The sequence below is a fragment of the Portunus trituberculatus genome, chromosome 13, assembly GCF_017591435.1.
Source record: "Portunus trituberculatus isolate SZX2019 chromosome 13, ASM1759143v1, whole genome shotgun sequence".
Lineage (NCBI taxonomy): Eukaryota > Metazoa > Arthropoda > Malacostraca > Decapoda > Portunidae > Portunus > Portunus trituberculatus.
The window spans coordinates 930,763-953,650 of NC_059267.1; the positions used below are offsets into that span (position 1 = coordinate 930,763).

At 38.2% G+C, this 22,888-nt stretch overlaps 2 protein-coding genes across 10 annotated transcripts in view; both read left to right on the plus strand.

The window, feature by feature from the left end:
* Nucleotides 1–216: 216 nt before the first annotated feature.
* LOC123503167 (5'-nucleotidase domain-containing protein 3-like) lies at nt 217–17,681 on the plus strand. Of its 8 annotated transcripts, none has more exons than XM_045252678.1 (13): nt 217–366; nt 774–959; nt 2,088–3,943; nt 6,736–6,911; nt 7,441–7,662; nt 8,600–8,626; nt 9,806–9,817; nt 10,037–10,165; nt 11,135–11,292; nt 11,796–11,982; nt 12,644–12,784; nt 13,101–13,252; nt 13,654–17,681. In XM_045252678.1, the coding sequence occupies exons 3-13, from the start codon at nt 3,781–3,783 to the stop codon at nt 13,856–13,858; spliced, it is 1,572 nt and encodes a 523-aa protein (XP_045108613.1). In that variant the 5' UTR covers nt 217–366; nt 774–959; nt 2,088–3,780; the 3' UTR covers nt 13,859–17,681. The 8 variants fall into 8 exon arrangements, with proteins under 8 accessions (XP_045108613.1, XP_045108612.1, XP_045108616.1 ...); XM_045252677.1 differs by having other exon boundaries at nt 774–916; XM_045252681.1 differs by having other exon boundaries at nt 774–916; nt 8,624–8,626.
* A 1,136-nt stretch (nt 17,682–18,817) lies between these two features.
* The window catches only part of LOC123502990 (high affinity copper uptake protein 1-like), a 31,497-nt gene continuing 27,426 nt past the window's right edge, over nt 18,818–22,888 (plus strand). The window contains exon 1 of one of the 2 annotated variants that reach the window (XM_045252311.1): nt 18,818–18,947. The gene's annotated coding sequence lies outside the window, so the exon portion shown is untranslated. The remainder of the gene's footprint in view (nt 18,948–22,888) is intronic. The other variant, XM_045252314.1, reaches the window with a different exon arrangement.

Genomic DNA, 22,888 nt, shown 5'->3' on the forward strand with positions numbered 1-22,888 from the left:
GTCACATAACTCTGGAGTCTGGACCAATATGTGAGTTAAATGGTGCATCTTAGAATTATGATTTCTTGCGTCGAGCTTGCATAGGTAGTAAAGAGAATCTCACGTCCTTTGGGAATGTATATTCGTGCGTGGGTGTGTTAAGTTTCATTCGAGTTTCGTTGTTTCATTGAATCTCTCTCTCTCTCTCTCTCTCTCTCTGGACATGCGTGTCGGTGGTGATTTATATACTGTCAGCCTTGTGGGAAGCAGTGCCAAGCAGGCCGTCCCGCACAGCTGTCCCCCTTTGGCGCCACATAATGACAACAAGAAGAGGGAAGGTGGGTTGTGTGTGAAACCTTCAGCACCGCGGCGTCATGTCAGGCAGAGGTACGTGATCATGTCTTAATGCAGATGAAGTATGAGGCTGAGAGGTAAGTTAACGGTGGTGGTGACGTGAGGACAAGTCTTCCCCTATGTCTTGTGTATTTCATTAGTTGTTGTGCAGTTGACCAGCTTGAAAGTTGACCTCCATTTTGGAATATTTTTCTTTTTCACTTACGTTTTTTTCTTGGATGGGAGATCATGAGTAAGCTTTTTTTCTACAGCCTTCGTCGCTTTCCTCTAGGTTCCACGTATCAAATAAATATATAAACTAAAGAGCAGCGTACACTGTACATAGTTTAAGTTTGTGACACATCCCCTGTTTTTGCTATTACTAGATAGTGTTTGATAGAATCTTAGGCAGGAGTTATAGTGATTTATTGATGTTGCCATATCCTTTGTAACTTTCTAAGGACCTGCTTCTCCCGTCTGGTCTTCCCCTCACGCTTCGATCGGTCTGGCAATTTCATAAGCAGGGCAGATAAGAACAAGAGAACTCAAGAAAACATGGGAAGTTGCAAGAAGTCATCAGGCTTACACGTGGAGTTTCCTCTAGGTACACGTACTCGTCTCCAAAGGCTTATTATTATTTTTTTCAGGTTTGTATTTTAGCAGTGACATATCTACGCTGATCGAGGTGCATGCTACTAATCTTATAAGTCAGGCTAGAGTAGGCTACACTTAAAGCTCTCAAATCCACCTATTCCTTTCAGCTTCATAAAAACCATTGACTTGGGAAAGCCAATCAATCTTGTCCTCCTTAAAACCTCATAATATCTCTTAAAAAAAAGTTCATCTTGGGATGTATATGTTGACGATGCTATAAATTAAACTATAGTATTCAGTTAAGACCCGTAAAGTAACCATTCCTTTCAGAACTATAACACCTTAAGATTTATGAACGGCTGTCACTCCCATCTCCCTTGAAAACAAACTCCTTTCCAAAGAAACTATCAAAACACATATTCAGAACCCAAGAATAATAATCAAAGATTCAGTGGGCTGAGACGCACTCCCCTTCTCCTTAAAGACCCCTCCTTTCCGACTAAACTAAATAAAGAAAACGTCTTAGAGGGACCCGCTGTGGTGCACCTGTGTTTACAATGACGCAACGAGGCATCCGCCCCCCGTGACAGCCCCGCCACGACCTACTTAATAACTCATGCTCTCATCTTTACTCATTGATGTAATCGCTAAAATCTCTATACTCGTAAACTGCATGCGTTATAGTACTCCTCCTTGAATCTGAGTTGCCTTGTCAGTTTTATTGTTGTCTATATGTGCATTAGCAGACACCACAAGAGTTTTCGTGAACAAGTATAGTACGTTGTATTATTATTATTATTATTATTATTATTATTATTATTATTATTATTATTATTATTATTATTAATCATCATCATCATCATCATCATCATCATCATCATCATCATCATCATCATCATCATCATCATCATTATTATTGTTGTTGTTGTTGTTATTATTATTATTATTATTATTATTATTATTATTATTATTATTATTATTATTATTATTATTATTATTATTATTATTATTATTATTATTATTATTATTATTATTATTATTATTATTATTATTATTATTATTAGTAGTAGTAGTAGTAGTAGTAGTAGTAGTAGTAGTAGTAGTAGTAGTAGTAGTAGTAATAGCAGTACGTAGTATTAGCAGTAGTAGCAAAAATTCTTGAATCTTCTCGAATTCAACAGAGGAAGAAGCAAAAGCAGCAGCAACAGCAGCAGCAGTTCATTGGCGGAAACGAGACAGGAGGCAGCACGTTAGGTTGTGTGTTTATTTCAAGCAGGCGACGCGACCTGCTTGTGGGACCCCCATGCTAATGGGCCGCCCGCTACTGGGGGCGTGAGGTGACAGTTGGGCAGCGAAAGTGTGTGTGTGTGTGTGTGTGTGTGTGTGTGTGTGTGTGTGTGTGTGTGTGTGTGAGTAGAAAAGAGAGCGGCGAAATCTAATACCCATGTGCACTATCTTAACTTCCATAGCTTTAAACAGGCACTAATGGAAATTATTGAGTCTTTTCATGTTTCTGTTGGTTTCAATAAATATGTATGTCACTGGGAAGAAGCAGCCATGAGAATCATATAGGACCTCTCATCTCTGTGGCCTTACCTGATGAGATGACAAGGCATTTCAAAATACGAGCGAGACTTAACTTGCCGAGATAGGAAGCGTTTCAAAGTACCAGTGAGGCTTTCAACCAAATTATTCATCGCCTCCTCTCACAACCTTCAGAACCACAGTGTTTTCTTTTACTGTACCCTTTCTGCCAACTACTGACGGTCCTTGCAAGAAACCATTGAAGAAAACCATTTATTTTGCCTTACTATTTATGTTGGCCACTAGTTAAATGCGACCTCGGGCTCTCGTGCTGCTCCTTTCATCATATCTTATCGATTTCTCCAGACCTGTTTTTTCTTCAATAATGAGTTTTTGGGGTATACGTCTGATCTATAAATATTAATAGCCACATGAACCCGTAGTAAAGGTCACCTTGACCAACTTGGCAAAACTCAAGATTAGAAATTACGTGCTCTCTCTCTCTCTCTCTCTCTCTCTCTCTCATCACAGTAGTTACAATATCATGGAGTGATTGGAGCGATAAAAGTGGGAAGCAGGAGCACGTTTGGCCACGTACAAACACTCCTTCCAGTGACACAGTTCAAGATAGCCCCTGAGTACTGGTGAGATGAGCAACACTCTTGTCTTGCCGTAAACTAGGAATGTATAATGGACTCCCCATGGCTTAAGAAAAAAAAAAAACTATAAGAACGTGGAAACATTCGATACATACACTCATGGCAGCTGTGTGTGTACCACTGAGGCATGTGAAAAGTCAAGGAAGGAAATTATGTGGGGCGCTTTTTCTTGGCTGTGGTTCTACGGAAAGAGGGTCGTTGACCAAAAACAGATATCTCAGCAAAATGACATTATATACGAATTATCAAATGCAGAATTTGGCTTCCTGTCTGCAAGTCACATGTGAAGAAGTCAAAGTAAGTGAATGCTATAAGAATGTCAAGCAATTAGAATGATATGAAAAATAATACAGAAGTGGTAAATATCAATACAAACAAACATCAAATTTAAACTTCCCGCTGAGCAGAATGAAGTGGTAACAAAAACATTCCTCATTTTTTGAGACGTACAACAATCTTACCTTGGTAAAAAAGCAACTCATTTTTCTTCAAACACACTTTTCACTAACAAAAACAACAAATAAACTAACCACGCTAATTTTTCTTACAAATCTAGAATATAATATGAATGAAAAAGTAAATATTAGAAAGAAAGCAGAAGAAAAAAATCCTAGTTATCGTGAGGGACAACAAGTCAACAAGGCTCAGCTGACTGCCTGCAGACGACACGCGGCCCTTGGCACTGATCAGGATGTCGCCCCGTCAGGGTATTACCAGTCTGTTCCTTGCGTCAGGGAGGTGGAGAGCAGTCCCAACTGTTAGAAATACTGTTGGGATGTGTGCCAGTCAGAAAAGGGAGTACTCTGAGGATTTCCTGCTCAAATGTTACCAGGATCACAAGAAGTTATGGGAAAGTAGGTACCTGCCAGCCTTCTCCCACCTTGGCTGATTGCCTTTACCTGTGCATTCTCTTCAGTCATGTGGTATTTTTAATGCATTTCTGTTTGTATTTTATTAATCTGTGCATCTGACTACTTTATTTTTCATGTATGTTGTAGATAATCTCACTTTTCCATGTTGTCTGTGAGTGCATCCACCTTCTTTGCCCTAATTGATTTTACCTGTTCATTTTCTTCAGTCATGTGGTGTTTTTCATGCATTTCTGTTTGTATTTTATTAATTTGTGCATCTGTCTACTTTGTTTTTGTGCATTTTGTTATTAATCTCACTTTTCCATGTTGTCTGTGAGTGCATCCATCTTCCTTGCCCTAATTACCTTTACCTGTGCATTCTCTTCAGTCATGTGGTGATTTTCATGCATCAGTGTTGTATTTTATTAATCTGTGCATCTGTCTACTTTATTTTTGCGTGTATGTTGTAATTAATCCCACTTTTCCATGTTGTCTGTGAGTGCATCCATCTTTCTTGGCCTAATTAATTTTACCTGTGCATTTTCTTCAGTCATGTGGTGTTTTTCATGCATTTCTGTTAGTATTCTATTATTCTGTGCATCTGTCTACTTTGTTTTGTGTGTATTTTGTTATTAATCTCACTTTTTCATGTTGTCTGTGAGTGCATCCTTCTTCCTTGTCCTAATTAACTTTACTTGTGCATTCTGTTCAGTGATGTAGTACTATTAGTGCATTCTTGTTTGTTTCTCATTAGTCTGAGTATTCCTACCATGTTTTTCTTTTATGTTGTAATTAACTTCACTTGTGCATTTTTGTATTATGTTTGTCTTACTTCTGAATTCATTCTAACTGTGCATTTTCATCATTTACTTGGCATCCTTAATGCATACCTGTGTTTCTGATTGGCAAGTGAGTCTGTGTACCTGGCTGGTCTTATTCTGTCCTCATTTACACATTCTATTGAAGTTTCTGTCCTAGTGTACTTATACTTTCTGTTCATGCTCATGGTGTCTTCATTGCTTACATTTTTTTTTCTTTTATTTTATAGCAGTTTGTGTCTGTCTACCTTGTTGCTTGTCCTTGTAATTCATCTCACCTGTTCATTGTCTGTGAGTGGGCCTACCTTCCCTCTTCTAATTAACTTTGCTTTTGTGCTGTTTTCATTGCATTTCTGTTTTACTATTTTTTTTCTTCAGTTTGTACCTATGTGGTTTTTTTTATTCCTATATGTCTTAACCTTCAATGTGTCCTGTATGTATTACTTGGACTAATTAAGCTTACTTTGTGCATTTTGTCAGTTATGTGGTGTTTTCATTGCATCCTCATGTTTTTTTTATTATTCAATGACTTTGTCTATCTTGTTCTTTTCTCTTGTAATAAATTTGTGCTTTGTCTATGAATATCTGTTTGTATTTTGCTTATCTCTTCTAATTAACTTTACCTGTACATTCTGTGGAGTTCATATTGCATTCATCTGTATTTTGATAGTCTGTGAGTCTGTCCACCTTGTTGCTATTTGTTTTAATTAACTTCATCTGTGCATTCTATCTAGTCACAAAGTGTTATCATAGTAGACCTGGGTTTTTCTGATTTTTTTTTATGTAAAAGGGAAAAATCTGGCCAAGGGTAAGAAAACTATTAAACAAAAAAGGCCCAATTACATGCCAGTCTGAGAGAGTTAGTCAAAAGAATGGGATAAATGTCTTGAAACCTCCCTCTTAAATGAGCTCAAGTCATGGGAAGATACAGAAGCAGGCAGGGAGTTCTGTCATGCTTACTACCATAAAGAAAGACAGTTTGATGCTGGACTGAGACTACAAAGCTGGGATGAGATGAGATGTTAGTGGGTGATCTACTGACTCCTCTTTCACTGGGTCAAGGTGCTAGTGGTGGTTGCTCTTGACTCATCTTTTACAAGGCACAGGTGGTCATGATAGTACTTACTAGCTGTTAACTCATCTGAGACAAATTTACTTCTCAACTCCTTCAACACCAGGACATGTTTCCGTATTCATTCTGCTTACTATTTGGTGATTTTATGCAGCTTCAGAAACTTATGTGAAGATGTAAACAGTGAAGACTCTGGCCATTAATCTTGTGACCTCCATAGATCCTTTCTAATGTCAGTAAAATTGTCTAATCACACCAAAAAATCATGATAAAAATGTGTCCCAGTAGTGAAGGAGTTAAAGGTCTGGTTCAACTCATACAAGACAAGGATACTGGTCATTGCTGTTAACTCATCTCTTACAGGACTTGTGTGTAATGTAAAGATTGTTATAGTTAGTGCCTACCTGTTCATTGGTGATTGTATTAGTGTGAAGAAAGGGAAGTCACCAGTGCACCAAGCAAGCTATGTGGTGTCTTTTACCTGGGGTGATGTGTTGTCAGTAATCATCTCGACTTTTGCTGCATTGTTCACTGTGGGCTGTTTTCTTTTATAGCTTCTTTATGATTGACTGTCTCACACTTTGTTTATGTGTCACTCTGCTTCAAGGAGGGAACCAGATGAGTGTTTTGTTGCTTGCTCCTTTTTTCATCTTGGATTTATGGTCATAACTGATGCCAGAAATTGTTAATGTCTCCTTTTAATGCAAATAATGTAAATGCTGCAACAAGTTAAGCATATTATGTCACTTTTGATAAATGTGTTTGTAATTTTGTGTACACTTTATATCCCTTCCAACACAGGGAGGTCTTGTGCATTCATTTATTACTGAATGGTATGTTAGGAGATGAGAATTGAATGGTCTTTGGTCAAATATTATCAGTAACAGTAATACATTTATTTCCAGGCAAAAAGATGCCGGAGAATGTCAACCTGAGATCGGTGTTTGGTAACAATGAACTTGATCTCCGAGACATCAAGATCTATGGCTTTGACTATGACTACACCTTGGCACATTATAAAGTAGCCGTGGAGAATCTGATATACGACCTGGGGAAGAATGTCTTGGTCTCTAAATATAGGGTGAGTGGAACTGTGTTTGGTTGTTGACACTTCCAACATGTAGCAATTTTGTCATGAGTCTGATTTTCCAAGTGAGTTATAAGATATGATTCATTGTGTAGGATGTGTACTTTTTAGGTTGTTAAGTTTCTTGTTCAGTTATCTTAATGTAACACATCCTATAACTAACTATAATAACAATTTCTGAGATGTGCAAGATGTAAAGATCCTTTGTGTACTTTTTGGGGTGTATGAGTAACTTCTTGGTCAGTTTTTATGATGTTGCAGGTTCTTTAATGATAGTTTCTGTAGTGACAAGACAGGCAAGGCCAAGCACAACCATCCAGGGCTTAGCGATTGTGACCTGACTGGTAACATGCCAGACATACACTCATCAGAGGTGCCTGTGATGTGACCTCAATTCCTGGCCATGACCATTCATAACCTGTTTGTTCTACATTCAGATAAATACCTTAGAGCTTCAATGATCCAATAAGAGAATGACTTCTTGCATTAAATTCATCCAGAACTAATGTCACAAGTCTTTCAGTATCCAGAGAAGATAAAGAACCTGCAGTACAACCGGGACTTGGCAGTGCGAGGGCTTCACTATGACATTGAGAAGGGTCTGCTGATGAAGCTTGACCAGTTCCAGCAGCTGCAGATTGGCTCCATATACCGTGGCCTGACCCGTCTCTCCCAGGAGGAGGTGATGAAGATCTATGGAAGCCGCTCGCTGCCACTGCATTATGTTGAGGGACACTTGAAAGGGGTTAGTATTTTATGATTTTTTATGCTTCTGATGCAGGTTACACATGCATATATACACACACACACACACACACACACACACACACACACACACACACACACACACACACACACACACACACACACACACACACACCATTTTTATAGTTTATTCCTTCAACTTCCTTTGATTGCAACTTTTTTTTTTCAGTCTACTATGACAAAGTGCAAAATATTCAGATTTCTTTGTAGTTGAAGATTTTTTCAATTTTTATGAGAGAAAATTGTTGCATTGTGTTTATTAGCATAAGTAGATTCTTTGGTTAGAGAACTTGTGATTGGTGGAGAATTACTGTAGTGAGTCTGTTTCTCACTTTCAAACACTGAGGGACTAGGTATGTTTTTATATTCTTACTGATGAGATTCTTGTAGGAAGTGTATGAGGTTATAGAATGAGATGGTAGCTTGAAAAACAAATGCTTATGGTGGGATGCATGATGGTACAAAGTATAACAGTATATGGGAAGTCACTAATTATTGCTACATATATTGAATACTTATGAATTTATATCCAAGGGTAATAGCATTGAATTTATACATAGGCAGTTTAAAAGCATGTGATGAATGGTATTTGACAGGAATGTGATGTGAGTAATATTTCTATTTCTTGTATGCTCATGATTGTGCAGCAAAGGACATGAGTAACCTAAAGAATGCTCATAATACTTGGAATGCCACACCCTCAGCACAGCACTGTATAGACGAATCAGTAAAGGCGCTGCTGTGCTGAATGACATGAGTGACAGCATATTACACGTATTGTTGAGGCTGACTTTAGTGTCATTTATCTTGTGGTCACTTTATTTATTGCACTTTACTAACTGTCACGTGTAGAATAACTAAAAGTATATAGAACCTTGCACTTCTTTCATGTCAATTCCACCTTGGATCTGCTTCAGCTCTGTGAACTTGCTAATTTTCAGACGGTAAGAAGAAATGGCACCACCCTGTTAGTATTTGTTAGACTGTGTACTGTAGTGGTGGCCGTGTTGTGTGTCGCTAAGGGTTTGTGTGTAGCACTCATAAACGCACTAATTTTTGTGTTATGCCGGGACACGAAAGTCTTTTGAAATATAGATGTGTCCTACATGTGGAGTGGTGCGTGGCATAGTGGTGCTGCTGCATTTGGTATTTATGTAACAGTTATTTTACTGGGGCACTAAATAGTATTGGAATGTTGATGTGTCCTAAAACATGTACTAATGTAGTGGTGGTGTTGCATTTACTGTTCATGTGATGCTTTGTGGTGATGTCTTATAGTGAAATACTACATGATTGTGCAACTCCCTCAAGTTTTTCAATAAATCACGCTGGACTTGGATGTAGTCAGTGTTTTGTAGGCAGACTGTGAATAACTCTAATGTGTCACACTTGTGCTGTAATTTTTTCAATTGTAAAGTTTTTAGTATTTTCCTATTTTCTGTTTTCTGTGATTAGTTGACATATTTGCTTTTTCTCTATCTTTAATTTTTTCATGTAGATCATCTTATTTGCTTGCAGTAAATAGTTTAGAGTTTGGAACTTATAAAGCTTTTCCTTGTTGGGCAGAAATCAGTGATAAATTCTTTCACACTTGTAAACAATATACTCAAAACTCAGATGAAATAAGGTGTAATTTGAGATCTGCTCTGTTGCTTGAATTAGCTGTGTGTGATTCCATCTCTCAAAAGACACAAATTTGGGATGCATTTTATGACTAAGCCTTTAGCACAACTTTAGTGATGACATATCAGTAAAGTGTGTCTTGGTCCTGCAGTCTAAAGTATTGATGAGTTCCCTTGTGTCAAACTTAATTCCTTTTTACCAAGATATTCAACAAGTAAGAACAGAGGGAGGGAAGTGTGGACTCCCTCCTCTGTATCTATTCCTGCAGTGAAACAAGGCATGGCATTTTGTTTTGTCCTAGCCACCCTCCTTAGTGGGGGATCTCAATCTGGTATATTCATAGACACATTCTTCAAGTTATCATTATTACTTATTATGAGTAAAGTCAGTGATATGTGACAGTTATCTTCTTTTTACGTTTAGGTGCATTGGGATGTTTATGTATATATTTATACCACTATGTTATGTTCACACTTTTAATGTCTAGTTAACTTCCACAGGGCGTTGCAATGGTAAGCATCTGCTTTATATTCCTGTGTGTTTTAATATTTCTTCTACTAAACAATGAATTATGTCATATAGAGGAGGATGAGTCATGTCTTCTTGAAACATTCCTTCCTTCATGTCTACATTAAGATGCTTCATTCTGTCTTACTGATGTCTGAGCTAAGCTAAGGTGAGTGCACGTAGGTGTTCAGATCAGTATTAACTCTGTGTGTCAACCATTGCAGGATACCAAGATGGCACACCTGGCAGATCTGTTCTCCTTGCCGGAAATGTGTCTGCTCAGCCAGGTGGCCCAGTACTTCATGGACAACGACCTGCCCTACCACTCCGTCCCACTCTTCAACGATGTCAAAGTAAGGTGCTGGCATTCTTTCCCTCGTACAGGTTTGGGGCAGCTGGAATCTCTGGAAGAAACTGCCAGAATTCCCAGCTGACTTAATATTACAAGGAGGACTCAGTATGCTGGGAGAAAATATTGATGCCATTCGTCCATAATGAAATAATAGAAACATTTTTAGTTGTTATTGTTACCAAGCAGAAAGCAAGAAGTATTGCTTAACTAGTTTAATACTTTATACATTACCTTTGACCCTTGCACTTTTCTATCCATACATGTTTGATGTATTCATTCATGTTATACATTTAAGATAGAAATCATGGCACATATGAAATAAATAATAAGGATTTAATATAAAATTTGGCAAAAACTCCATTTGCATTGTCTTCCAAAGTCTTACTGTATTTGAGTTGCCTCTTGATTCTTTGGAAATATGATCCATCCTATCACAGCAGTTCTTTTGTCATATGAGAATACTGTAGAGTCAACCACAGTACATTTGTATAGAGTGGCATTATGTAGCTACTCTACAAACATGCATCTTCTCCCTACTGATCAAATATGGTAATTTTTTTGGTGTAGTAAAAGTGTGTCAGATATCTGCAGGTGCTTTCCTTGTGGCACAGATTTGGTTAAGAGTGTATACTGAGTCCTATTTCAAAGTAGCCACCAACCTTTGGCAATTCAGCCAATTCTGACTGCCCCAGTTGGATGATGTCATGTGACTGAATTGCTTTCTCAAACATTACATTGATTTACTTAACTAATGCTGACAGGTTACAGTAATGGAGGCTTCAAGAGGTTTTCATGATTTTATTGACAGCTTAATGAGACTTGTGTACCATCAAGAGAATAATACATCCTTGAGAATGTGACTAATCATCCCTTTGGGCTCTGGCAGTGATCCTGATGAGAGTGTATTTGTGGAAAGGAAATGTGAAATGAGAGTTTTGGTAGTAACTTTCACTCTGTTGTTCTTCCACAGGCCGCCATCAGCAGCATTCACCCTGAGATGCACCGCATTGTGGCCAGGAACATTGAGGAGTATCTGATCAAAGACCCCGGCCTTGTCACATTTTTTGAGAGGTTGAAAAACAATAATAAAGAACTCTTCATCATCACCAACAGTCCATTCTCTTTTGTGTAAGTACAGTAGAAAAGGTCTACAGTTGGCTCCCTACATCACGAAGCAGTTGTTCTGTCTATTCTAACAAAATTGACATCTTTTGTTTTTTTTTTCTGTGGCAGCTGTCAGTGGTGAAAGTTGCCCCTGATGTGTATCACTGGCCTGTCTTCCTCCTGTCTCTCTCCACACCCATTCTTTATTCCTCCTTCACCCTCATGCTTCTCATATGTGCTTCATGGACCCTGCCCCACATTCTCTCTCTCTCTCTCTCTCTCTCTCTCTCTCTCTCTCTCTCTCTCTCTCTCTCTCTCTCTCTCTCTCTCTCTCTCTCTCTCTCTCTCTCTCTCTCTCTCTCTCTCTCTCTCTCTCTTAGCTACATGGTACAGTTGTAATTGTCAGTATATCTCTGTGTCTTCTGCCTCAAATTTTGGTATGGGCTCCAAGGGATTGCAATGAACCTGTTCTTGAATATTTTTAATCCTACCACTTTTCATTTCAAATCATTCTCTCATTTCACCAGGAATGTTGGGATGACATACCTATTGGGTGAGGACTGGCGGCAGTACTTTGATGTGGTGATAGCCAGTGCCAAGAAACCTGCTTTCTTCACGGACAGCATGAGGCCATTCCGAGAGCTCAATGAAGAAATCCTGGTGCAGACTTGGGGCCCTGTCACAAGCTTAGAGAAGGGCAAGGTGTACCTGGAGGTGTGTTTCCATTCATAATTTGTTTATTATAAGAATCCAAGAAAATCAGAAAATAAGGGAAGCTACAAGAGGCTATCATTACTACACATGGCAGTCCTTGTGTGAAATGTACTTATATACTTCCATCTATCATCCATAAGTTGGTCTGATGTACTTTTAAAGCTCTCAAATGACTCAATGCTAACAACCTGATTACTGAGTCCTTTCCATTCATTCTGTTTGAGAACTAACTTCTTGTCTTTTTGTCAAAAATTGACCTCATTACATATAGGTTCCTAAGTCAAGTAAAAAGTATATTATTTCAAAAAGCTTAATGGTAGTGAATATACATCCTAATTAGATTGTCTGGCTGTGCCATTGTAATTGAAAAATTAACTATCAAATCTGCACAGATAAAATGATGCTTGGAATTTTTTTTAGGTTTCAATTCACTGATAAATTCTGTTGATGGTCTAAGAATTCATCTGTGAGTAGAACACTCTCCACCCCAAAAATAGTAGATAGCATTTTGTCTGTACAGATATAGTAAAGTGTGGGATTCCTAGCCTGATAGATAGATAGGAAGATTCTATTCATGATTTGCTTTATATGTATGAAAATAGACATAATGCTTTGGACACAATGAAGTGGGATAAATTTGAATTCCTTGTCCCCCATGCAGGGTAATCTGAAGCAGCTGCAGGAGATGAAAGCGTGGCATGGACAGGAGCTGCTGTACTTTGGTGACCACCCGTACAGTGACCTTGCCGATGTATCTCTCAACCACAGCTGGCGGACCGGTGCCATCATTTGGGAGCTGGATGTGAGTTGAGGGCTGTACAAGTTTGGGAAGCAACAATAACCGGTCCATCTTATTTTATTTGTAGTGTGTCATTGTGGTGCAGGGACGGAAGAATCCACTTGCCTTAGTCACTTTGTTGTCCTTGACCTTGCAGGACTTTAGTACTATAACAGAGTATTAAAGGTAAGCAGCTCTGTGTGGTAGCCTGCTGAGGGCTTATTATTGTTATTTCAGCTAACATTCTTATTTTCTCTTATCAAGTCTATATGATCTTATGTGTTTGGAACATATAGTAGTGTAGTGTATATGAATTAATGTAATGCTCTCGTATCCTCAGTATGAGATTCAGTGCCTTAATTCAGTGGAATACAAGAAGACCAGTGGGTGGCTGGTGGTGCTGCAGTCACTCATTGAGAGCTGCCAAGATCTGGAGGATGAAACTTCCCGGCAAATAGTCAAGAAGTGGGTGGAGGAGAGGGACCAGCTCAGGTAAATAATTGCAATAATGAGAGACATTTGTGTTTCTGATAGGTAAATACTCTTTATACTATTCTTGTGTTTGGCCAAGTTTCTCATATATTAATTCATAGTATTTTGTTGGAATATAGTTGTTAGTCATGGTTTGTTTGCTGAATGTAACCAGCTGTAAAACAATGGAAATCTCTAATATATAGCAAATTAATCCATAATGAAAGAAGACATGTTTCCTTGAAGATAAGAACTGTGATATTTCATCCCCTCTAACATAATTGCATCAAAGAATCCATCACATAACATAAAGAATGGTGGCATGCAGGTGTGCTGACTGCTGAGTGTGTAGGGACCAGCAGGACTTCAGTAAGCATCGGAGTGCTAGGTCTGTGTGTCTAAGTTAATGTGGCTCTTCACAGGCACAAGACGAAGGAGATGTTCAACCCTCAGTTCGGCAGTGTCTTCAGAACTCACAACAATCCCACTTATTTCTCGCGTCGACTCTTCCGGTTCGCAGACATCTACACCTCCCGACTCTCCAACCTCAATGACTACTCCATCAACCACACCTTCTACCCGAGGAGGGGAGTCCTGCCCCATGAATACAAGTCCCTGTTTGTGTGAGTAATTTTAAGGAGCCATGCAATGGATCTCATCTCTTCAGTGAATTTGTAAGTATTATTATAAAAAGAAAAATTTCCTCTAATTTTGTAGTACACATGCTGTGTTTTGAGGAGCCATGGGGCTCTCTCCAGATTTTATTTTTATATGTCTGTTATAAATGAGATGCTTAGATCATGACAGAAGGGAAGGAGCCTTGGCTGGGACATGTCATTAATCACCTTCCCTTGATACAACCTTGTGCCAGGAAGACATCCAGACTTGGGTTTTATTGTTCTTATATTGTGTTTTTATTGTTCTTATTTTGACTCACATCATTAAGTGGTATTAACCATAGAAAATGGTGGCAAAGGAGTCCACAAGTCAGCAATAATTGATTTTATTAAAATTTGTACTTACGACATCATGACAATAACTTTTATGTTAGTGTCTTAACTCAGGCAATGTGTGTTGGTACTATATACTATGTTATGTATTCATAGTAATAATGAGCATTGTCTTTTTATTGAACAGAAGATATAACCACTGGGATAGTTGAAGTGCAGAGCAAGGAAATTTCATGTTTTTTTAAAATTTTTTTTATGAATAATTGATTAGTTTCACAGATCTCATGACTGTCCTATAACTGTGCAATACTGGGCTTCATTTTCATCAGAGCAGTATTAAGAATGGTGAGAGTTGCTGACACTTATAAAGGTGTCACAGGTAGAATTGTCTCCTAGACTGACCTGGGACTGTGTCGTAAATATCAACTCAATAAAAACTTGACAAAATTTCTCACAGTGAGGCAATGTAGTTAGTGTACTTACAGTGTGCTGCTTAGTACAGCATATAGATTTCAAGATGCTGCTGAGAACTCAAGCAGTTGTTTAATGCATAATTTTGAAGCATTTATTAATTAATTTTATCTTTACATGAATGTATTTATAGTATTCCCACTTGCACAATAAAATATTAGAAGTGTATTCAGACTAGAGAGGCTTTTACAAAATGCTATATAATTTCCATGCATTACACCATGGACTAAGAATGAAGTATTCTCTGAGAACAGTTTCAGGAAAGGTCTGACAATATTATCTGTAATGGAAGTGCTTTCTTATATAATATTATCATGAGAAAATCTCTAACCTCACTCGTTTTGGAAGTTGTGATCTCCACCGGTGAGTGCTGACGGCTGCCCTGCCTCTCTTGTTATCATCCTGGTGAACTGTGTTTGTGATCTTTTGCTTAGTTTCATTATGGATAACTTACAGAAACTTTCTATACAAAATAAAAGTGTTTGCTACAAACGTGTAACTCCATTAAGAAACGGGCTATGCCAGGGCCAGTGATGGGTTCAGCCTCATTGTTTATAAGTATTATGCTCCAAGTGGCTTGAAGTCACACTCGTGTGTCAAAGAGACAAGCATGCAACAAAATGTACAGTTTACTGTCACTATCTCTGAGGGAGCATGGTGGCAGTGTTTCCCAGACTAACAGTGGGCAGTGGCCTTGGGACACAGTGGTGTTTCTTCTGTTGTTTTATGATAACTCACTGTTGGTATGGATTAATAATAACTTCTATCCTTGTGATGTCTAGTGTACAAGTATGGCTATAAAGCTTTTATGTATTTATTTTCCAAAGACTCTGCTTGATGTAATCATGCTCTGCAGTCTAAGATTGATAAATATTTTGTTTGTCAAAGTGTTCGTAGGTTGTGGCTTCTTCACAACATTGCTGAAGTTCATGTATGGAGATGTGATGGTAGAAAGAGAGAAAGACCTCAGCCATTAATTAAGGAGATGTATGAATAGAGAGGCAGAGGCTTGACTGACATAGTGATCATTGTTGAATGCTTTAAGAGTCTAACTTTTGTTATATATTTTTGGAATTTAAACACTTTATATTGTTGATATTATATGAACAAAGTCTGCAGCATCTGATTAAGTTTAGGTTTTGACATAGTTTTATGCACACCTGATCCCTTGTTATCATGCTGTAAATTATAACATGAATAATTTTTGGAATAAAATATCACATTTTTATGATTTCATGAAAAGAAACAAAGCACAAGAAATCGGGCAAACAACAGATTGTGTGGGAGAAAAAATTCAGGAACCATTAAGGGTATGAGAACCCATCCTGGCCGAGTGGTGTGTGTGTGTGTGTGTGTGTGTGTGTGTGTGTGTGTGTGTGTGTGTGTGTGTGTGTGTGTGTGTGTGTGTGCACTTTTATTGTTCAGTGCACTAGAATGTCCAATTTCTTTTTTGTGCAGTAGAGGATTTGATTTCCTGAGACGGGATAGTTGTAGAATCTTTTTAAAGTTACCAGGTATTATCTATTTATCTTGCTTACCTCATTTTTAAACTTGCTTTTTATTTACTTAAACAAGATATGATATTAATCCTTTGATCAAATCTCACTTGTTTCTTTACCAGTTAGTATAGGCAATAGTGCTTTTTGGTTTGTATTGTGCCTTTCCTTAGTTACTCACAAAGGCCTGAGCAGTGTGATAGTTGATGTAGGCTCATTCATATTATTGTGAACCTCCATGACTATTTTTACTCAGTATCTGTATTCTCAAACACTTGTCCCATCTTGGCTACTTTTAACAGGTTTTCAAGGGTGTTTTCTAAATCTAGTGGTAGTTTTACAAGCAGTCTGTTTCACAATTGGGAAAATGCCTATGAAAATCTGATTAATCATCTTCTTGGGCATTGGAAGTAGTCCTTATGTGAGTCAGGTGTTTCAAGATACATACATGTTCATGATTTATTGTGTTCAGTGCAGTTCATCCTTTTGGAGTTTCTCATTTGCAGTGAAAACATTTTTGTATTTTACTGATGTGTATGTTTTTTATCTTGCCTGTCATGAATTGATCCAGAATTTAAGTACAGTAAGGACTTTGTGGTGTGTGGTGTACTACTTGAAGATGTACTATAGAAAGGAGCGTATCAGTAGTGCAGCTGTAGCCAGTGGTCAAGTAACCTGCCACACTCTCACTGTGTCCATAGTTCTCCCTCTGTTGTATGTCCTCTGAGCTGCTGGCAACCTTACATTACCTGACAATTGATAGAGCCTTGTGTTTTGTAGTTTCCACTCAGTCTTGAGTCCTCTGACTTGTTGACAGTCTTCCAAACTCTGACAGTTAATAGATTCTTGTGTCTTTTGTCTCCTTACTGGACAATTAATAGATTTTTGTATGCAATGTCTTCCTTCATTTAATCTTGAATAGTTTGAACTACTGACAGTCTTACAAAACTTGACATTTGATAGATTCTTGTATGCATTGTCTTCCCTGAAACTCAAATCTTCCAATATCTTGGCAGTCCTACAAAACCTGACATTTGGTACATTATTCTCAAACATTTTTCTACTCTATCTTTAATCCTTTGATGGCTGACATTCTTATAGAACCTGACCTGATCAGAGAGGACTTAACCCTTTCCCTGTTGGATAAATATATTCCTGTGTTCACCTACTACGACTTTTTAGACTCTTTCACAAGTGCTACAGTCTCTTGAATAGCTCTGTATCTTATAAACGACAAAACTGACCAATGTATCCTTTTTTTTTTTGTAGTATATTGCAAATCTATATTCGTTCATTTATTGTTATTTTTCTATATATTGCACTCTTAATATTATCAGAAGATGACTACAGGAGTAATAGATTTATAGACTGAGGGATGACATGGATGCAATGGCAGAGTGTGGTATGTTGCCCTTTGCCCCTGACTGTGCCTCCCTTAGAGCATTGTTATGAGGGCTTGCTAGGGCATCCTGAGATCTGGTTGGAAGGTGTATTGGTGGATGTGTGTGTAAAGAAGGAAATAATGAGATCGTTTTGTGTTGTTTTATTATCATACGTCCAAAATATTACATCTGAGTGATTTTGTACAGATGAAGACCCAAGGTTGTAAAAGTGAGAGGTGAGGAAGACAGCAAGGAGTGGTGTGATGATTGAAGACTTGAGTAATCTCCCTGTAAATTTGTTTTTAGATTCAACCTTTGTTTTCTATTACACTGGTGATGAGGATACTAATGACGGAGATGATAATTATTTGCCTTCTTCACCTTTTCCATGTTTTTCTTTTAATGACCAACAATAACAATTAATAATAGCAGTAATAAGTAATAATTCAACGACCTGGACCAAGGAATATACAAAACCTGGACTGTGAACATTTAATCATACCTTCAGAAAGTTACATGACACAAGTCATTCATCTCTTACTACCATAGGATTGGAGAGTTAGTTGAAATCTTCACAGAAAATAAGAGTTGATTGGATAAAGCTATGTGGGTTACCTAGCTAAGTCTGGGTTTATACATCCATGGTGAAGTCCCCCTATAGGAGTTTGGGATTAAGGTTGGTTACGTTATAAGGCAGGTTAGGATACTTTGAGCTGTTAAGATGCTATCCTCACTAGAAGTCATAGGAGGGAAGAACTTCAGATGGAAGATTGAGGGAGAGAATAAGGAATAGATACTGTAAAATCATGAAAGCAGGAGGACAGAGCTAGGAGATTTAACCCACAAAACGTTTCCTCTTCATTACTGGACGCTTTTTTTTTTTTATCATGAGTTTTAGGTATACAATTAAACGATTTTCTTTGGTACATTATGAACTGTGTATGGATTAATGACCACAGTTTTTACTATTTTAATCTCTATATAAGATTCTGAAGCTGTATATTATCATCAGATAGTAAGCAGAATAATAATGAAAACGCGTCATGGTACTGAAGGGGTTAATCTCTTCAACACTGGGACACATTTTTTACTTTGAGATTTTGTGACATTAGGAAGGGTCTGAAGATTAAAGACCACAGTTTTCACTATTCTAAATCCCATACAAATTCTGAAGCTGTATTAAATTACCAAATAGTAAGCAGAATGAATATGAAAAAGCGTCATGGTACAGATTACTACTAAAGGGATTAAAGAAGAAACACAGAGAGGTCCCGTTGCAAAGAGGCGGCAAATTTTCTGTCTGTGTTTACTTGGCTCGTTGTCAAGGGAAGAGGAGGACGTGCAAACAACATTCCCCATTCTGCCACTATACTAAGGGTCTCGACGGCCACCTGAGCACACCAGACACATAGCTAGCGTAAGTGTGCACGTGTGGGTGTGACAGCAGGCCCAGAGGTGTGTGGGTGTGGTGTAATGGATAACATAATGATTTTTAAGTCGCCGGTCATTCCTCTCGTATGTATCTCCCTCCCCTCCCTTCCTTGTACTGACCACCCCTATTCATGCCTAATTTCACACCATCTTGCAGATTTTTTGGGGGTATTGTGGGACCTTGTTACCTTGCAGTTTGTTAAGTCTATTCTAGTTTATTTCTTACATTGTGTGATATGTAATGGGTATATGACGTAACTATATATAACTCAATTATTTAATCTAGGTATTTCTTTCAAGGTTTTTATTGTGGCATTCAGTACTAATAATCTCCAGGTTAATTGTCTAGGGAGCATGTTTCTTTATTTAGGTAATTGCAAGGGCACTGTCTTGATATACATGTTCCCCCACTCACTCCTCGCTTCCCGGCTTCCCCTTCACAGCTCCTCCACCCAGCTGATTTGACGTCACATATATGAAGCCACGCTATTGGTCAACAAGGGAAAGAGAAATAAAAGATAATAAATGGAGGAAATAGGATTAAAACGAGATAGAAAGGAAATGGAAATATAACAGGATAGAAAGAAAATGGATAATGAATGGAAGAAATGGGAAATAAAACCAGATAGAAAGAAAAATGGATAACTAATAGAGGAATAGGAGGATGTTAAGACGTTTTTACGTGTGGGTTGCGGGAGGTATGTGGGTAATGTTAGAAAGAAAATGGATAATAAATGGAAGAAATGGAAATGAAATAAGATAGAAAGAAAAAATGGATGGTGAATAGTGGAATAGGAGGATATTAAGATGTGTGTGTGTGTGTGTGTGTGTGAGTGAGTGAGTGAGTGGGGTGGGAGGGGATGGGGTATGTGGGTAACTTAGGTAACTAGACATTAACTCCCTTGCTGTTGCCTCGTTAGCCAAAGGTGTTTAGCTGGTTTCCTTTGGCTCCCACATTGAGCTGAGTGAGGCAAAACTGTTTGTTATTTTACTTGTGTTAGTTCACCACTGTACTGTGCAAGCAAGCAGCTGATGTCAAAAGAAATCTGGTCTCATTTGCAGATGTTAATTTTGTTTTTTGGTACCAATTGGCTATAATACCACAAGATTATCTTCAATGGTGAAATGGTGAATGTGTGGATTAGATCAGATTTACTTCATCATTTACATTATAATATTTTTTTACTTCCCTTAGTTGTCAGTGTGACTTTAATTGACTTCCTTATGCAGCATGTCAATGTACTCCATTTGATGTGAGTTTCCCCATATCACTGTAACCGTTCTCATTGCTTGATTGACTTATCTTTCATATCATTATTTTCATTTAACAGCAGATCAATGTTCTCGATTTGAAATGACAACCTCATCATAGCCAACAATACTATCTTTATTCATTGATTCATTCATCATTATTGATCATTATTATTATCATTATTATTGTTATTATTATTATTATTATTGTTTTTGTTGTTGTTATTTTACTGCTTATGTTCTCATCCCATGGTCAATTCAGCAGTCTTTTTTTTTTTTCATTAGTGCACTTTCTATGGACATCCCTCTAACCTCACAAAGACCAAAACTCACTGTGGAAAACCCCATGCGACAGTTTATCAGCCTTGACAATGCAGCCACAGCAACAGACAGATGCCTCATAAGATATTGATGGGGCGAGTATTGATTACATTACCGTATGGCACTCACCAGCATTGACAGAAATGAATACAACTGAGAAAATAGCTTAATGAAACAATGGTTGATAAACGTGGTAGGTTTTCCATGTTTTGCTGGAAATATTAAGGAATATTATTTGATATCCTAGTAACTGTAATGCTTGTGTCACTGCAAGGCTTCATTTACCCCTTCAGTACTGAGACACATTTTTACCATAAGTTTGGGTACAATTAGACGATTATTTTATTGACATTAGGAAGGGTCTATGGAGGTCAGAAGATTAATGGCCAGTCTTCAGTATTTTGATCTCTGAAGCTGTATAAAATCACCAAATAGTAAGCAGAATGAATATGGAAACGCGTCATGGTACTGTAAAAGTGTACGGAAAGAAAAAAAAGTGAATTATAGTATTGTTTAGTGTTTTTGTTTGACAGGAGAAAAGAAAAGTTTGAGGTACATCTACCATCGTGTGAAAGATAAAATAAGACGTAGTTTGAAGCGAAGACACGGGAAAGGGAAGGTATTTGGATGGATGCACTGCGCGGCGACCTAACATAATGTGCTGCGGGTTTCGTGTTATCGAGTCACGGCCGCCACTGTTGTCATGGGAGATAGTGATGACCTTCAACACACGGGTGGCGCGAAACACTGAGGGCTGAGGTGAGGTTAGCTTCGGTTTGGGGCCAGATGACACTGCTGAGGGCCGTGTGCAGCAGTGAACTCTTGGAAACTTTTGCTAACATGACCATTTACTGCTACAGAAATGCACGCCTCTCGAAACCGACTCAGAAGTAAATAATGAGAGAAAAATAGTTAGGAGTTGAAATGCGTTTGTTTTTATTATAGTTTATACTTGTTATTGAAGGAACAGTGCCGTGTGCAACAAATATCAGCCTCATAAAAGTGATACAAGCACTATCAGCACCAGATTGATTCCCAGCGACCACTGTGACGGGTAGCGGCGCGGCGGGGTGGCGTTTCAAGCACCGAGGAAACGAGAGGGGGCGAGGGTCGAGGGCGGAGGTGGCTGGGCTGGCTGGCGGACGCTGGAATCCGCACGCACACACACCTCATTTCACTCACGTCCCCCCCCCCCCTCACTTCTTGTCATTACTGTTGGATCTTCGTATCTTTTTAATTTGAGTTCATGTTTACTATTAATTTTAGAAGACTTGTTAAGATTGTAATGTCCTTTAATTTGATAGCAAACTTCATAGCGGTGTGTGTGTGTGTGTGTGTGTGTGTGTTGACCTTGATTCTGTGTCCCTGTACCTTTCGTGTCATCCACCCCTCTCCCCTCCTCTTTCTCCTCCATCCCCTCCTCCTTCCCTCTCTTCCTCTCACCTTCTATCTCACAACAGTCCTCCAAACACACACCTGGAGACAATTATAGACGCCTCATGATAACTTACTGACAGACATTCTCTCTCTCTCTCTCTCTCTCTCTCTCTCTCTCTCTCTCTCTCTCTCTCTCTCTCTCTCTCTCTCTCTCTCTCTCTCATAAGTTTGCTGTATCGTGTGAAATTTGATACTAAGTTGAATAATTTTTTGATAGGTTTAGTTTTACTGTTAATTTGATGCACGTGATGTTATTCCTCCCGTGTTGTCAAATGAGCAACGTGTCTATTTAAAAGGCAAGTTATTTATAGTTTGTTATATTTTTACACGTTACATGTTATTGATTATCGAAGGCATGTTACTTCTTGTATAATGAAGCTTGATGTGTGTCTCTGTGGGGAGTTAGCTAATAGACAAACTGACGTAGTGTGCGATATAGAAACTTAAAAAAAAAAAAAAAAAACAATACCAATATCAATTTCTTCAGTGCCAGGACGCGTTTTCGTATTCGTTGTGGTTACTATTTTGGTGATTTTATACAGCTTCAGAAACACAGGTTGGGATTAGAATAGTAAAAGACAATGGCCATTAATCTTTTGACCTCCATAGACCCTTTCAAATGCAAATAAAATCGTCTAATCATAAAGTCTACCCCTTAAAAAAAAAAAAAAAAAAATCAAGGTAAAAATGCGTCTCAGTATTGAAAGGGGTTAAGTGACCAAATCAGAAAACTATATAAAAGGAGAAAACACGAAAGTCGAAGCTAAAAAAAAAAAAAACGAAACGAAAGAAAGTGTAATATATCGACCTAATGCATTCACATTCCCAACATACGCGTCCTTCAGAAAATTAAGCTATATTATGTTAGTGGCTCAAAGCGTCGGGCACTATCAAAGGAAGGAAGGAAGGAAAGGAGGG

What these genes read in the sequence shown, in the direction of transcription:
- LOC123503167 (XM_045252678.1), top strand. Translation starts at nt 3,781, where the DNA reads ATGTCGCCCCGTCAGGGTATTACCAGTCTGTTCCTTGCGTCAGGGAGG. An exon ending in CACTCTTCAACGATGTCAAA is followed by an intron (nt 10,166 to 11,134) that starts GTAAGGTGCTGG and finishes GTTCTTCCACAG; the next exon opens with GCCGCCATCAGCAGCATTCA. An exon ending in AGGGCAAGGTGTACCTGGAG is followed by an intron (nt 11,983 to 12,643) that starts GTGTGTTTCCAT and finishes TCCCCCATGCAG; the next exon opens with GGTAATCTGAAGCAGCTGCA.